Raw genomic sequence first — 14431 nt, 5'->3', positions numbered from 1 at the left:
ACTTGGTTTTAAAATTAATGTCTTAAACTTAAGTGAAGACAACTATAAAGTTATGGAAGCTGATTTGGCTGGAGCAGACTGGGAAAATATGTTAATAGGTAGAACAGCAGAAAGCAGTGGCAGTCATTTAAGGAGATATTTCATAATTCCCAATAAAGATATATTCCATTGAGAAAGAAAGTATCTCTGAAAAGGATAAACCATCTGCACCAACCTAAGGACATAAAAATGGTATCAAATAGAAGGAAAAAGCATACAAAGGCATGAAGGTTTTCCCAGAAGATTGGGAAAAGTTTAGAAACCAATGAAGGTTGTCAAAAATAATAAAGTACAGTAAGAAGTCTTACAACGCCAGGTTAAAGTCCAACAGGTGTGTTTCAAATCACTAGCTTTCGGAGCACTGCTCCTTCCTCAGGTAAAAGAAGAGGTGTGAATTGTCTCAAGCCAGGACAGTTGGTAGGATTTTGCAAGCCCAGGCCAGATGGTGGGGGATGAATGTAATGCAACATGAATCCAAAGTCCTGGTTGAGGCCGTACTCATGTGTGCGGAACTTGGCTATAAGTTTCTGCTTGGCGATTCTGCGTTGTCGCGCGTCCTGAAGGCTGCCTTGGAGAACGCTTACCTGAAGATCAAAGGCTGAATGCCCTTGACTATTGAAGTGCTCCCCGACTGGAATGGAACATTCCTGCCTGGCGATGTCCGTTCATCCGCTGTCGCAACGTCTGCATGTCTCGCCAATGTACCATGCTTCGGGTCATCCTTTCTTGCAGCGTATGAGGTAGACACCGTTGGCCGAGTCGCACGAGTATGTACCGTGTACCTGGTGGGTAGTGTTCTCACATGTATTGGTGGGACCCATGTCAATGATCTGGCACGTCTTGCAGAGATTGCCATGGCAGGGCTGTGTGGTGTTGTGGTCGCTGTTCTGAAGGCTGGGTAGTTTGCTGCAAGCAATGGTTTGTTTGAGGTTGCGCGGTTGGTTGAAGGTATCAAGGCATCCCAGAAATAAATGTTTCTGGAACCTACCTCTTCATTCACCTGAGGAAGGAGCAGTGCTCCGAAAGCTAGTGATTTGAAACAAACCTGTTGGGCTTTAACCTGGTGTTGTAAGACTTCTTACTGTGCTCACCCCAGTCCAATGCTGGCATCTCCACATCAAAAATGATAAAGAGGGAGAAACTAGGATTTGAGAGTAAACCAGCAAGAAATATGACAAGAGCCAGCATGAACGTCTACAAGTAAATCGATAAATAAATATTGGTTCTTTAGAGGATGTGACTGGAGGATTACCAATGGAAACAAAGGGAAAAGCAAAGACTGAATGTATTTAATATCTGTCTTCATGGTAGAAGACACTAAATGCATGGCAAGAATAGTAGATAATCAAGGGGCAGAAGGAAGGGAGGATCTTAAAACAATCACTATGACTGGAGCAAAAGAGACAATGAATGGGACTAAATGTTGACCAGTCCACTGGACCTGACAGCCTAACAACTAGGTTCTTAAAAGAAGTGGCTGCAGAGACAATGGACGCATCGTCTGTAATTGTCCAAAATTCCCTTGGCTCTTGGAAGAGCGCAGTGGTTTGGATAGCCAGAAATGGACCAACCCTGTTGAAGGAAGGAGGGCGGCAAAATCACCAACTTTATCAGCCAACTAATCGAACATCTTGACTTTGGGATAATGCTGGAGTCCATTATTAAGGAAGTAGTGGCAGGACATTTGTGAATCATAACACAATCTAGCAGAGTTGACATGGTTTTATGAAAGGCAAATTTTGTTTCACAAGTGTGTTAGAGGTAATAAGCAGGTTAAAGGGAAACCTTTGGATTTGGATTTCCAAGAGGCACTTAATGAAGTGCCCCATTAAAGTTACTACACAAGATAAGAATTCATGGTGTTGGGGTGACATAATGATATGGATGGAGGATTGGCCAACTAACAGAAAACAAGAGTCGGGATAAATGTGTAATTTTCGGGTCGGCAAACTGTAACAAGTGGGGTTAGTGCTGGGGCCTCATTTATTTAATCCAGATTAATGACTTGGATGAAGGAATTGAATGTATTGTAGCCACATTTTCTGATGATACAATAACAAACTATGGGGTGGACAAAAAGGATGTGCAGAGGGATACAGATAGGTTAACCAAGTGATCAAAAATTTGGTAGATGGGAGTATGACGTGGGAAAACATGAGGTTGTCCACTTTGACAGGAAAAATAGAGAAGCAGAATTTTATTTAAATGGAGAAAGAGTACAGAATGCTTCAGGACAGAGGGGTGTGATTGTCCCGACGCATATAACATAAAAAGTCAGCATGCAGGTACAGGTAATTAAGAAGGCAAATGGAGTGTTGGCTTTACTGCATAGAGGAATAGAGAGTGTATAGATGGTGAAATCTTGCTGGGATTACGCAGGGTTTTGCTGAGACCACACCTCGACTACTGTCTACAGTTTTGGTCTACTTATTTAAGGGGGTCAGTTTAACCTAAGGATCACCACACCTTAGGGGATTGGGCAGTTTAGCTCACTTGGCTAGACAGTGTCACTTGGATGCAGAGCAAGGCCAGCAGCATGGGTTTAATTCCTATACCGGCTGAGATTATTCATGAAAGCCCTGCCTTCTCAACCTTGCCCCTCACTTGAGGTGTGGCGAACCTCAGGTTAAATCTCCACCAGTCAGGTCTTCTCCTCAAAGGGAAAAGCTGCCTCTGGTCATTGGGACTATAGTGACTTTACCTAACTTGCAAACCTTTAAGAAGGGACATACTTACATTGGATGCAGTACAAAGAATGTGCACTAGGTTGATTCCTGGAATGAAAGGGTTGCCTTATGAGGAATTCATTGGAGTTCAGAAGAATGAGATGTGATCCTACTGATACATATAAGATTCTATGAGGGTCTTATAGGTGAATGCTGGATTTTTCCCCTTATAGGGGAATCTAGAACTGGAGGATACAGTTTCAGAATAAATTATCTCTCATTAAGGGGGAGATGAGGAGGAAGTTCTTCACTTAGAGAGTTTCTCATCTTTGAAATTCTCTAGGCCAAATATCATTGAAGGTTGAGTCATTAATGATATTCAAGGCCGTGTTAGACATAGCTTTGATTGACAAGACACTCAAGGGTTATAGGGGCAGGAGGGAAAGTGGAGTTGAGGCTTTGATCAGATCAGCACGATACTACTAGATGGCAGTGCAGGCTCAACGGTCCAAAAGGTTGCTTCTGCTCCAATTTTTATGGTCTTAGATTCTCATCAGGAGAGGTGTTTAGGAATCCCTGTATATAAACCATTAAAGTAATAGATAGATTTTGGGGCAGCAGGGTAGCATGGTGGTTAGCATAAATGCTTCACAGCTCCAGGGTCCCAGGTTCGATTCCCGGCTGGGTCACTGTCTGTGTGGAGTCTGCACGTCCTCCCCCTGTGTGCGTGGGTTTCCTCCGGGTGCTCCGGTTTCCTCCCACAGTCCAAAGATGTGCGGGTTAGGTGGATTGGCCATGCTAAATTGCCCGTAGTGTCCTAATAAAAGTAAGGTTAAGGGGGGGGGTTGTTGGGTTACGGGTATAGGGTGGATACGTGGGTTTGAGTAGGGTGATCATGGCTCGGCACAACATTGAGGGCCGAAGGGCCTGTTCTGTGCTGTACTGTTCTATGTTCTATGTTCTAGATGCATACATTATGGAATGTTGCATTTTATCACAAAGGGACTGGGTTACGTAGGTTTGTAAGTTATACTACAGTTGTATAAAACTTTGGTTAGTCCATATCTGGAGCAATTAATTCAGTTTGGGGACATTGCATCTCAGGAAACATAAATTGGTCCTGAAGTGGGTACATCACAGATTCACCATTTCGATACCAGGATCAAAAGGGTTAACTATGATGACTCAGCTTGTGGCCCCTGGAGAATAGAAGGCAAAAGGACAATCTAACTGAGGAGTGGACAATAATTAAAGAAATCCAGAACCTTAAAATTAGAGACAGGTCATTGAGGGGCGATGTGAAAATGCACCTCTTCAAGTGAATGGAAATATGAGGAGAAAATGAAAGATGTCTACAACCTCAGGGCATTCTAATACACTATTGGGATGCAGTGGTATAGTGGTGCTATCACTAGACTAATGACCCAGGGTAATGTTCTGGGGATCCGGATTCAGATCCCACCATGGCAGATGGTGGAATTTGAATTCAATAAAATTATGGAATTAAAAGGCTAACGATGCCCATGAAGCCACTGTCCTTTCACAAAAAACATCTGGTCCACTTAGGGAAGTGGAAATCTGCCGCCCTTGCCGAGTCTACATGTGACTCCAGGTCCACTGTAATCAAATGCCCTCTGAAATGGCCTAGCAAGTCACTCAGTTCAAGGGCAATTAGGAATGGGCAATCATTGGGGCAGCACGGTAGCATTGTGGATAGCACAATTGCTTCACAGCTCCAGGGTCCCAGGTTCGATTCCGGCTTGGGTCACTGTCTGTGCGGAGTCTGCACATCCTCCCCGTGTGTGCGTGGGTTTCCTCCGGGTGCTCCTGTTTCCTCCCACAGTCCAAAGATGTGCAGGATAGGTGGATTGGCCATGCTAAATTGCCCTTAGTGTCCAAAATTGCCCTTAGTGTTGGGTGGGGTTACTGGGTTATGGGGATAGGGTGGAGGTGTTGACCTTGGGTAGGGTGCTCTTTCCAAGAGAAGGTGCAGACTCGATGGGCTGAATGGCCTCCTTCTGCACTGTAAATTCTATGATTGCTGCCCCAGCCAGTGACTCCCACATCCAATGAATTAAAACAAACATTGTAGTCAATGAAATACACTTTTGAAGTGTAGTTACTCTTGTGATGTAGGGACACAGCAGCCATACGGTCCCACACACAATGTGAACCTGTCCAGAATCATTTTTTGATGTTAGTTGAGAATCATGTATTGGTTAGGACAGCCGGAGAATTCACCTATTGTTGTCATTCCATACCCAGCTGTAATGAAGAAAGGGCATCTCACTTGATCTCTAAAACGATGGCACTGGACAGCCAGCACAGATATCCATATTTGAAACTCAGGAGTAGGGTTTCAACTCGTAATCTTCTGATGCAGAAACATGAAAGACACCCAGTGAGACACAGGCAGCTGGTTTAGGGCTTGGCTTTCTGCATTTTGTACAGTCAGACCAAGGGCATCTTTGGGGACGATACGTTCATTAAATAATACCCATCCACACAAATAAAATGAGGCTGTAATATTTAGGGAAGGGTTGGAAATAATGTGCAAGAATGTTTCAATTCTTACGGGTGTCAGACAAATGAAGCTCAACAAACAGAATAAATTTTAGTTTCGCTCAATTTACTAGCCTCTTAAAGCGATACATTCAATTTGTGATGTCACATTCTACATTCTACTCGAAGTTTGCACATTTCATTTTGAGAGTGACACGCTGATTCTCCACATCATTTATTCTCTCTTGTTATTTTGAACCTCTCTGACAGGCAGCCCTTCTTAGTAAAGCTTGGTGGCCTGGGCTACTCAGCTGGAGATGTCCATAAGGCGCAGGTGGCACATTTTTTTAACCTCCTGGATAGCGATCTGGAGCTCCTGCTCCGGGCTGTTGTGGATCCTGCTGCCGAGCTGTTGGATTATAGTTTCCTTGTCACTCATCCGGACACAGATCACGAACGGGAAATTAAATCTACCCTTGTAAGAAGCATTTAATTCACTGAGCTGAGATCTCTGGCCTGCAGTGAGGCTGGTTAAGCCGGCTTGGCTCCGCTCTCGCTGGGATTCGGGTGACAGTGTTCCTCTCCCAACAAGGTCGGGGATGCACCGCAGCATTCCCTCTTTCCCTTTACAAAGACAAAGCAAGCTTTAATTACACCATAGTTATGGAACTTGTGATCAACTTTATTCGACTCTTAACACATTGGCGTTAAGGAAAACAACACATATCACTGACACTGATAATTCTTTCACAGCTATTTCTGAAATCTACACGGTCACATTGAATCTTAACATTCAATCAAGGTAGAGAAAGGGACAAGATGCAGCGAATTTCTGTGATTGAGTGAAATGTAAAAATACTACCTTTTTTGAAGTTTTCATTTCAACAAAATCTATCATGGGATGTTGACAAGGCCAGAAATTGCTGCCCATCCCTAATTGCCTTTGTGTTGAGGAGCTTGCTAGGTCATTTCAGGAGGCAGTTAGGAGTGAACCACATTGCTGTGGGCCAGACCAGCTCAGGTAGCATTGTGGATAGCACAATTGCTTCACAGCTTCAGGGTCCCAGGTTTGATTCCCGGCTTGGGTCACTGTCTGTGCGGAGTCTGCACATCCTCCCCGTGTGTGCGTGGGTTTCCTCCCGGTGCTCCGGTTTCCTCCCACAGTCCAAAGATGTTCAGGTTAGGTGGATTGGCCATGCTAAATTGCCCTTAGTGTCCAAAATTGCCCTTAGTGTTGGGTGGGGTTACTGGGTTATGGGGATAGGGTGGAGGTGTGGACCTTGGGTAGGGTGCTCTTTCCAAGAGCCGGTGCCGGCTCGATGGGCCGAATGGCCTCCTTCTGCACTGTAAATTCTATGATCTAGGCCGGCAGATTTCCTTCACCGAAGGGCATTAGTGAACCAGATGAGTTTTTCCAACAATCAATGATAGTTACCATGGCTTTATAATCCCAATTTTATTTATTTATTGAATATCTATTTTGTACCCATGATCCCCAGAGCATCTGCCTGGGCCTCTGGATTACGAGTCCAATGAATAGTCCATCACTACTATTTCTATGCATTCACATATATATAATAGATAACAACGATTTGCATTGATATAGCACCTTTAATGTTTAAAATATTTCAAGACATTTAACAGGATCAGTTATCAAATAAAATTTGACATCAAACCACATAAATGTGTCAGGATAGCTGACCAGAAGCTAGTTGAAAGAAGTGTTTTGAAGGAGAACAGAGAGCTGGAGAGGTGTGGAGGTCCAGGATGGAAATTCCAGAATTTGGGACCTAGGCAGCTGAAGCCATGGTGAAGAAAATTGGGGATGCACAAGAGACCAAAATTGGCGGAGCACAGAGATTTCAAAGTTGCAAACAATATTACCATTAAATTGTGTGAGCACATGGCTGCCCACACAAATTAAAGGGACCACATTCTGAAAATTCTTGAGGCACAACAATAAACTTGAACACGGACATTGGCTGTAGGGATGAGGGCAGAGAGTGGGGTTTACAGTGATAGGGAGCACAAAGACCACAGGGGAACTTGGAAACAAGGAGAGCTTTGGATTAGTCCAGCCTCGAGTTAATCAAGGAGTGAATGAGGATTTCAATGCAGGTGAAGTGAAGCAGTGGTGGAGACTCCTTGAGCTACAGAGGTGAAAGTAAAGGGATTTAGTGATTGAGAGGATTAAGGGATTACTATTTAAGGATAATATACATCAGGCTGAAATAGGATACCAATGTTGTGACGAGTCTAGTTAAGCCCTAACAGTGTCCAGGGAGAGGGATGGAGTCAGGAACTCGGGAATAAAGTTTGTGGTGAGAACCAATGGGTTTGTTAAAATGTAACTGGAGAAAATGTCTGCTCATTCAACACTGGATGTCCCACGAGCAGCAAATCAGAGACAATACTGGGATTGAGAGACAATGCAGTAATCCACAGAAATCCCCAAACACATTAAATCGGAAATTTGATACAACGCACAATAACTACCAGCCACACATCTCTTGAGGTGAATGCTAAAAAATAATAGTAATTAACTAGGGCAGCACGGTAGCATTGTGGATAGCACAATTACTTCACATTTCCAGGGTCCCAGGTTTGATTCCGACTTGGGTCACTGTCTGCGCGGAGTCTGCACATCTTCCCCGTGTGTGCGTGGGTTTCCTCCGGGAGCTCCGGTTTCCTCCCACAGTCCAAAGCTGTGCAGATTAGGTGAATTCGCCATGCTAAATTGCCGTTAGTGTCCAAAATTGCCCTTAGTGTTGGGTGGGGTTACTGGGTTATGGGGATAGGGTGTTGACTTTGGGTAGGTGCTCTTTCCAAGAGTCGGTGCAGACTTGATGGGCCGAATGGCCTCCTTCTGCACTGTAAAGCCTATTTAACTCTAGTTTAACTATAAACTCTAGTTTAACTAGAGTTATTAGAATAACATTCAGGTTTGCTTGTAAATATAACATTGAACAGCCTCAAAAGTTTTCCCAACTCCAGGCTGCAATAACACAGAGTTAAAATCCATGACATGCGTCAACTAAATTAGACAATGAGTGAAATCTTTATTGACAATCTATAGTATCCAACACCACTCATTCCAACCCAACATGCTTGCCCCTCATTTGAAAACAATGTGTGATATACTCCTCCAGGCTGAAATAAATGTCTGGTCCTCGCTACTTATTGGATCATTAGTTTAGTTGGTGAAATCAAAATAGGATGCATTCCCGGTGATTACATACATAGCATTGCTGACTGGAAAGGGATGTCGAATTAAGGAGATTCGCAGCGGTTTAATTTTCTTTTTGTTTCCTGTGCGAACGAAGAACAGAAGAACAGAAGACCGCCTCCAGCCGCAACTGAGTCCCGAAATCCAATCCTGCACTGCCACCTGGCGCTTGATCAGGATCACTGCCTCAACCCAAGGGAAGGGGCGGCTTTCTCAACCTCGAGACTCCAGCGTCAGTTAGAATGGTGAATTAACAGAGGGTCCAGCTTGACAGTCACAGCAGACCAGCAGCTTGAAATTCATTTCCCAGAGAGTCAATTTTAAAGGTCTGAGGACTTGGAGAGGAGGTTCTGCATTTTCAGCAGACACCGCCTCAACGTTGTATTTGCATAACCCCTTTAAGGAATAAAACTTCCTAAAACACTTCACAGATGCATTTGAAAATAAAGTATGGCACCAAGCCACACAATGAAATATTCGGGCAGATGATTGAAAGTTTGGTCAAAGAAGTAGGTGCTAATAAGAGTCTCAAAGGGGGAAATTGTGACACAGAGGGGGGAAAGTGCAGGAGAGGGATAGTTATAGGGGACTCTACAGTAAGGGGCCCAGATAGGCCTTTCTGTGGAAATGGAAGAGACTCCAGGATGGTATGTTGTCTCCCTGGTGCCAGGGTTCAGGATGTCTCTGAATGAACACAGGAGATCCCAAAGTGGGAGGGTGAACAGCCAGAGGTCATAGTGCACATAGGTACTAACGACAGAGGCAGGAAGAGTGACGAGGTCCTGCAGAAGGAGTTCAGGGAGCATTATGCTAAAATGCAGGACCTCTAGGTTGTAATCTCAGGATTACTCCCTGTGCCACATGGCAGTGAGGCTAGAAGAAAAAGACCCTGATGGGAGTTATGTACAGGCCCCCCTAGCAGTAGTCAAGATGTGGGGCAGAAAATAAATCAGGAGATAGAGAAAGCATGTACAAAAGGCAATATCACAATAATCATGGGGGACTTCAATATGCATGTGAACTGAGAAAACCAGGTTGGTAGCGGATCCCAAGAAAAGGAATTTGTGGAATGTTTAAGAGATTTTTTTTGGAGCAGCTTGTGGTAGAGCCCACTGGGGAACAGGCAATTCTGGATTTAGTGATGTGTAATGAGGCAGACTTGATTAGGGAGCTTAAGGTAAAGGAAGCCTTAGGGAGCAGTGACCACAATATGATAGAATTTACCCTGCAGTTTGAGAGGGAGAAGCTGCAATCAGATGAAACGGTATTACAATTAAATAAGGGTAACTGCAAAGACAATGAGGGAGGAGCTGGCCAGAGTTGATTAGAAAAGGAGTCTCACAAGGAAGATAGTGGAACAGCAATGGCAGGAGCTTTTGGGGGTTATTTGGGGGGCACAACAGAAATTCATCCCAAGGAGGAGGAAACATGCTAAGGGGAGGACAAGGCAGCCATGGCTGACAAGGGAAGTCAAGGACAGCATAAAAGCAAATGAAAAAGCATACAAAGTGGTGAGGATTAGTAAGAAGCCAGAGGATTGGGAAGGCTATAAAGTAAGCAGAAGACAACTAAAAAAAGCAAAAAGGGGAGAGAAGATGAAATATGAGTGCAAGCTAGCTAGTAACATAAAAGAAGTTAGGAAGAGATTTTTTTCAATGAAAGGTAAGAGAGAGGCAAAAATAGACATTGGACAACTGGAAAACATGACTAGAGAAGTAATAATAGGAAACAAAGAAGTGGCAGATGAACTGAATTGTTACTTTGTATCAGTCCTCGTGGTGGAAGACACCAGTGGGATGCCAGAGCTCCAGGTGAATCAGGGGGCAGAGGTGAATGCAGTGACCATTACTAAGGAGAAGTTTCTGGGGAAACTGAAAGATCTGAAGGCGGATAAGTCACCTGGACCGAGGGACTACACCCCAGGGTTCTAAAAGAGATAGCTGAGGAGATTGTGGAGGCATTAGTGATGATCTTTCAGGAATCACTGGAGGCAGGAAGGGTCCCAGAGGACTGGAAAGTGGCTAATGTAACACCACTGTTTAAGAAGGGAGGCAGGCAGAAGACGGGAAATTATAGGTAGGTTAGCCTGACTTTGGTCATTGGTAAGATTTAAGAGTCTGTTATTAAAGATGAGATCATGGAGTGCTTGGAAGTGCATGGTAAAATAGGACTGAGTCAGCACGGTTTTGTCAAAGGGAGGTCGTGTCTGACAAACCTGTTAGAATTCTTTGAGGAGGTAACAAGGATGTTAGACAAAGGAGAACCAGTGGACGTGATTTATTTAGATTTCCAGAAGACCTTTGACAAGGTGCCACATAGGAGATTGTTAAATAAGTTAAGAGCCCATGGTGTTAAGGGTAAGATCCTGGCATGAATAGAGGATTGGCTGACTGGCAGAAGGCAGAGAGTGGGATAAAGGGGTCTTTTTCAGGATGGCAGCTGGTGACTAGTGGTGTGCCTCAGAGGTCGGTGCTGGGACCACACTTTTCACAATATACATTAATGATCTGGAAGAAGGTACTGAAGGCACTGTTGCTAAGTTTGCAGATGATACAAAGATCTGTAGAGGGACAGGTAGTATCGAGGAAGCAAGGGGGCTGCAGAAGGATTTGGACAGGCTAGGAGAGTGGGCAATGAAGTGACAGACAAAATACAATGTGGAAAAGTGTGAGGTTATGCACTTTGGAAGGAGGAATTTAGGCATAGACTATTTTCTAAATGGGGAAATGTTTAGGAAATCAGAAGCACAAAGGGACATGGGAGTCCTTGTTCACGATTTTCTTAAGGTTGACGTGCAGGTTCAGTCAGCATTCATGTCAAGAGGGCTAGAATACAAGACCAGGGATGTACTTCTGAGGCTGTATAAAGCTCTTGTCAGACCCCATTTAAGGGGGCTGGTTTTGGAGTATTGTGAGCAGTTTTGGGCCCCGTATCTAAGGAAGGATGTGCTGGCCTTGGAAAGGGTCTAGAGGAGGTTCACAAGAATGATCCCTGGAATGAACAGCTTGTCATATGAAGAACAGTTGAGGACTCTGGGTCTGTACTCGTTGGAGTTTAGAAGGATGAGGGGGATCTTACTGAAATTTACAGGATACTGCGTGGCCTGGATAGATTGCACGTGGAGAGGATGTTTCCACTTGTAGGAAAAGCTAGAACCAGAGGACACAATCTCAGACTAATCCTTTAAAATAGAGATGAGGAGGAATTTCTTCAGCCAGAGGGTGGTGAATCTGTGGAACTCTTTGCCGCAGAAGGCTGTGGAGGCCAAATCACTGAGTGTCTTTAAGACAGAGGTAGATAGGTTCTTGATTAATAAGGGGATCAGGAGTAATGGGGAGAAGGCAGGAGAATGGGGATGAGAAAAATATCAGCCATGGTTGAATGGCGGAGCTGACTCGATGGGCCGTGTGGCCTAATTCTGCCTCTACGCCTTACGGTCATATGGTCTTATGGGGGAAGAGATTTAGTGAGGGTTTACCAGGGTTTAGGAACTTGGGCGCTGGAGGCATGGTCGCTAATGGAGAAGCAATTAAAATAGGGATGCCCGAAGTCCAACATTAGAGGTGCACAGATATCTCAGAGGGTTGCAGAGCTGAAGCAGAGGAGTGTAGAGATAGAGAGGGGCCAGTCCATAGAATAATTTGAGAGCAAGGGTGAGACATTTAAAATCAAAGTGTTTCCAAAAGTTAACACGATAACCTTCAAACCACTTTCCTTCCTCTGCAAGTGTTCTTCACACAGACTAACATGAGGAAATGTAGTAGAAATAAACTCATAATGGTCACTTTCGGAGACGACCATGGGGTGAATGGTTGCACATTTGGCACCTCCTACTTGTGGAGATGTTTTTGAACTTTATTCCCGATTAACGGGTGGCTGTTTTGATGGAAAAAGGTGCAGTAGTGGTCAGGGAAGAGTTTATTCCACCGGTGGATAAATTTGTGTACCAGGCAGTGTTTTAGGTGATAGGAGGTGTCGGAGCAAGAAGCTTTTCCTGTGACACAGGGAAAGATGGCGGAGGGTTCTACCATCTCAGTGGTCTATGGAGCAGCTGGTGGACTTCTTGTCTGAGAAGTTCACCCAACAGAGAAAGGAATCTCTGGAGGACCTGGCGAGAACGGTCGATCCGCTTAAGGCGGGGTTGACCGCGTGGAGCTGAGGTTGGAGACTCAAAGTCTGGAGATCCAGAAGGTGGAAGAGGCAGCTGCATAAGGAGCAGCTTGCTTCATTAGCAGCCAAGATGGGGGTGATGCGAGATGCCCAGACGCGGCTTGAGTAGAAGGTGGAAGATCTGGAGAACCGCTCCCGGAGACAGAATCTGAGGATTGTGGGGTTGCCAGAGGGCATTGAGGGAGCAGATGCTGGCTCTCATGTAGCGAAAATACTGGAGGCGATGCTGGGAGAGGGGGGGTCTTCAAATGGCCCCTGGAGGTGGATCGGGTCAGTGGGCGCTGATGAGGAAGCTGCAGGGTAACGAGCTGACGAGGGTCATGATGGTACGGTTGAAAATGAAATGAAAATCGCTTATTGTCCCAAATAGCTTCAAATAAAGTTACTGTGAAAAGCCCCTAGTTGCCACTTTCCGGCGCCTGTTCGGGGAGGCCGTGCTGCTGGCCTTCCTTTGTCTGCTTTCGATTTAGCCCTGTGCTTTGCACCGGTTCCTTAATAAAGAGCAGATCTTGAGGTGCGTCAGGCAGACGTGGCGATGTACCTGGGAGGGCAATGAGCTTCGGTGTACCAGGACCTGGGTGCGGAGCTGGCCAAGAGGAGAGCGGGCTTGAACAGAGTGAAGGCTGCTCTCTTTAAGAAGGGGATGATGTTCGGAATACTGTACCCGGCTCGCCTCTGGGTGACCTACAGTGGCCGGGAATATTATTTTGGGACACTGGAGGAAGCGATGGAGTTGGTGAGAGGCAATGAACTGGCAGGAGAAGGAAGGCATTGAACTTTGGAGGAGGTGTTTGGGGAGGTTGGTTCTCAGTGTCCCCCTTGCCGGGGAGGTTGGGGTTTGGGGGTGTTTCCCCCATTTTTTTTTCCTGAGGGGGGGTGGTTTGTTTGTTTTCTTTTCTTATGTGAATGTTATGGATGTACCATTCTTGCCTCCCTGTGGGTGGGAGGGTGGGGGGGGGGGGGTGATAGGGGATGTACAGACAGGGTTTGTAAGGGGAAGGCATCTGTTGGCTAACATCAGGCGGTTGTTAAATGTTCTAATGATGGAGCGACGAAGTGTGGAGGTGGTGGTCGCCATGGATGCAGAGAATGCCTTTGACCGGGTAGAGTGGGACTATTTCTGGGAGGTGCTGGACAGTTTGCGTTCGGCCTGGGGTTTGTGGATTAGGTCCGGCCGTTATATCGGGTGCCGACAGAATGAACGGGGTGAGCCCAGAGTATTTCAGGTTGCACTGTGGGACGGGGCAGGGCTGTCCACTCTCCCCATTGCTTTTTGCCTTGGTGATAGAGCCATTAGCAATGGCACTTAGAGCCTCAAGGGACTGGCAGGGGATAGTGTGGGGGGGGGGGGAGATGCGGCGTGGAGCATAGGGTCTCGCTGTAGGCTGACGATTTACGGCTCTATATACCAAACCCTTTGGAAGTTATTGGGGGAGCTATAGGCTTATTGGAAGAATCTGGTCAGTTCTCGTGGTACAAATTGAATATGGCAATGAGTGAGATTTTCCAATTCAACGAGGGAGCAGGAGAGGAGGTTAGGGAGTTGCCATTTAGAGTAGTGGAGGCGAGCTTGAGGTATTTGGGTATTCGGGTGGCGCGGAGGTGGGAGCAGCTGCACAAGCTGAATCTGGCTTGGTGGGTGGAGCAAATGAAGGGGGACTTTTGGATGTGGGATGTGCCCCCACTGTCGCTGGCGGGACGGGTGCAGTCGGTGAAGATGACGGTTCTCCCAAGGTTCTGATTCCCGATATTCATTCCAAAGAGGAAGGTGAATACACTGATATCGGGGTTTGTTGGGCGGGTAAAGTCCCACGGGTGAAAAAGGTGC

The 14431-nt window shown here is 45.7% G+C and overlaps 1 protein-coding gene across 2 annotated transcripts in view; it reads right to left on the bottom strand.

The window, feature by feature from the left end:
- Nucleotides 1–5322: 5322 nt before the first annotated feature.
- Nucleotides 5323–14431, bottom strand: part of urad (ureidoimidazoline (2-oxo-4-hydroxy-4-carboxy-5-) decarboxylase) — a 58737-nt gene continuing 49628 nt past the window's right edge. For both annotated transcript variants that reach the window (XM_038818679.1, XM_038818678.1), the window contains one exon: nucleotides 5323–5831. In XM_038818679.1, the coding sequence (XP_038674607.1) occupies nucleotides 5515–5831 (317 nt within the window). In that variant the 3' untranslated portion in view covers nucleotides 5323–5514. The remainder of the gene's footprint in view (nucleotides 5832–14431) is intronic.

The sequence above is a fragment of the Scyliorhinus canicula genome, chromosome 14 (assembly GCF_902713615.1).
Source record: "Scyliorhinus canicula chromosome 14, sScyCan1.1, whole genome shotgun sequence".
In the NCBI taxonomy this organism is placed as follows: Eukaryota; Metazoa; Chordata; class Chondrichthyes; order Carcharhiniformes; family Scyliorhinidae; genus Scyliorhinus; species Scyliorhinus canicula.
Note: the sequence above shows the minus strand (reverse complement) of the source record. Positions and strands in the feature narration are given on the sequence as shown.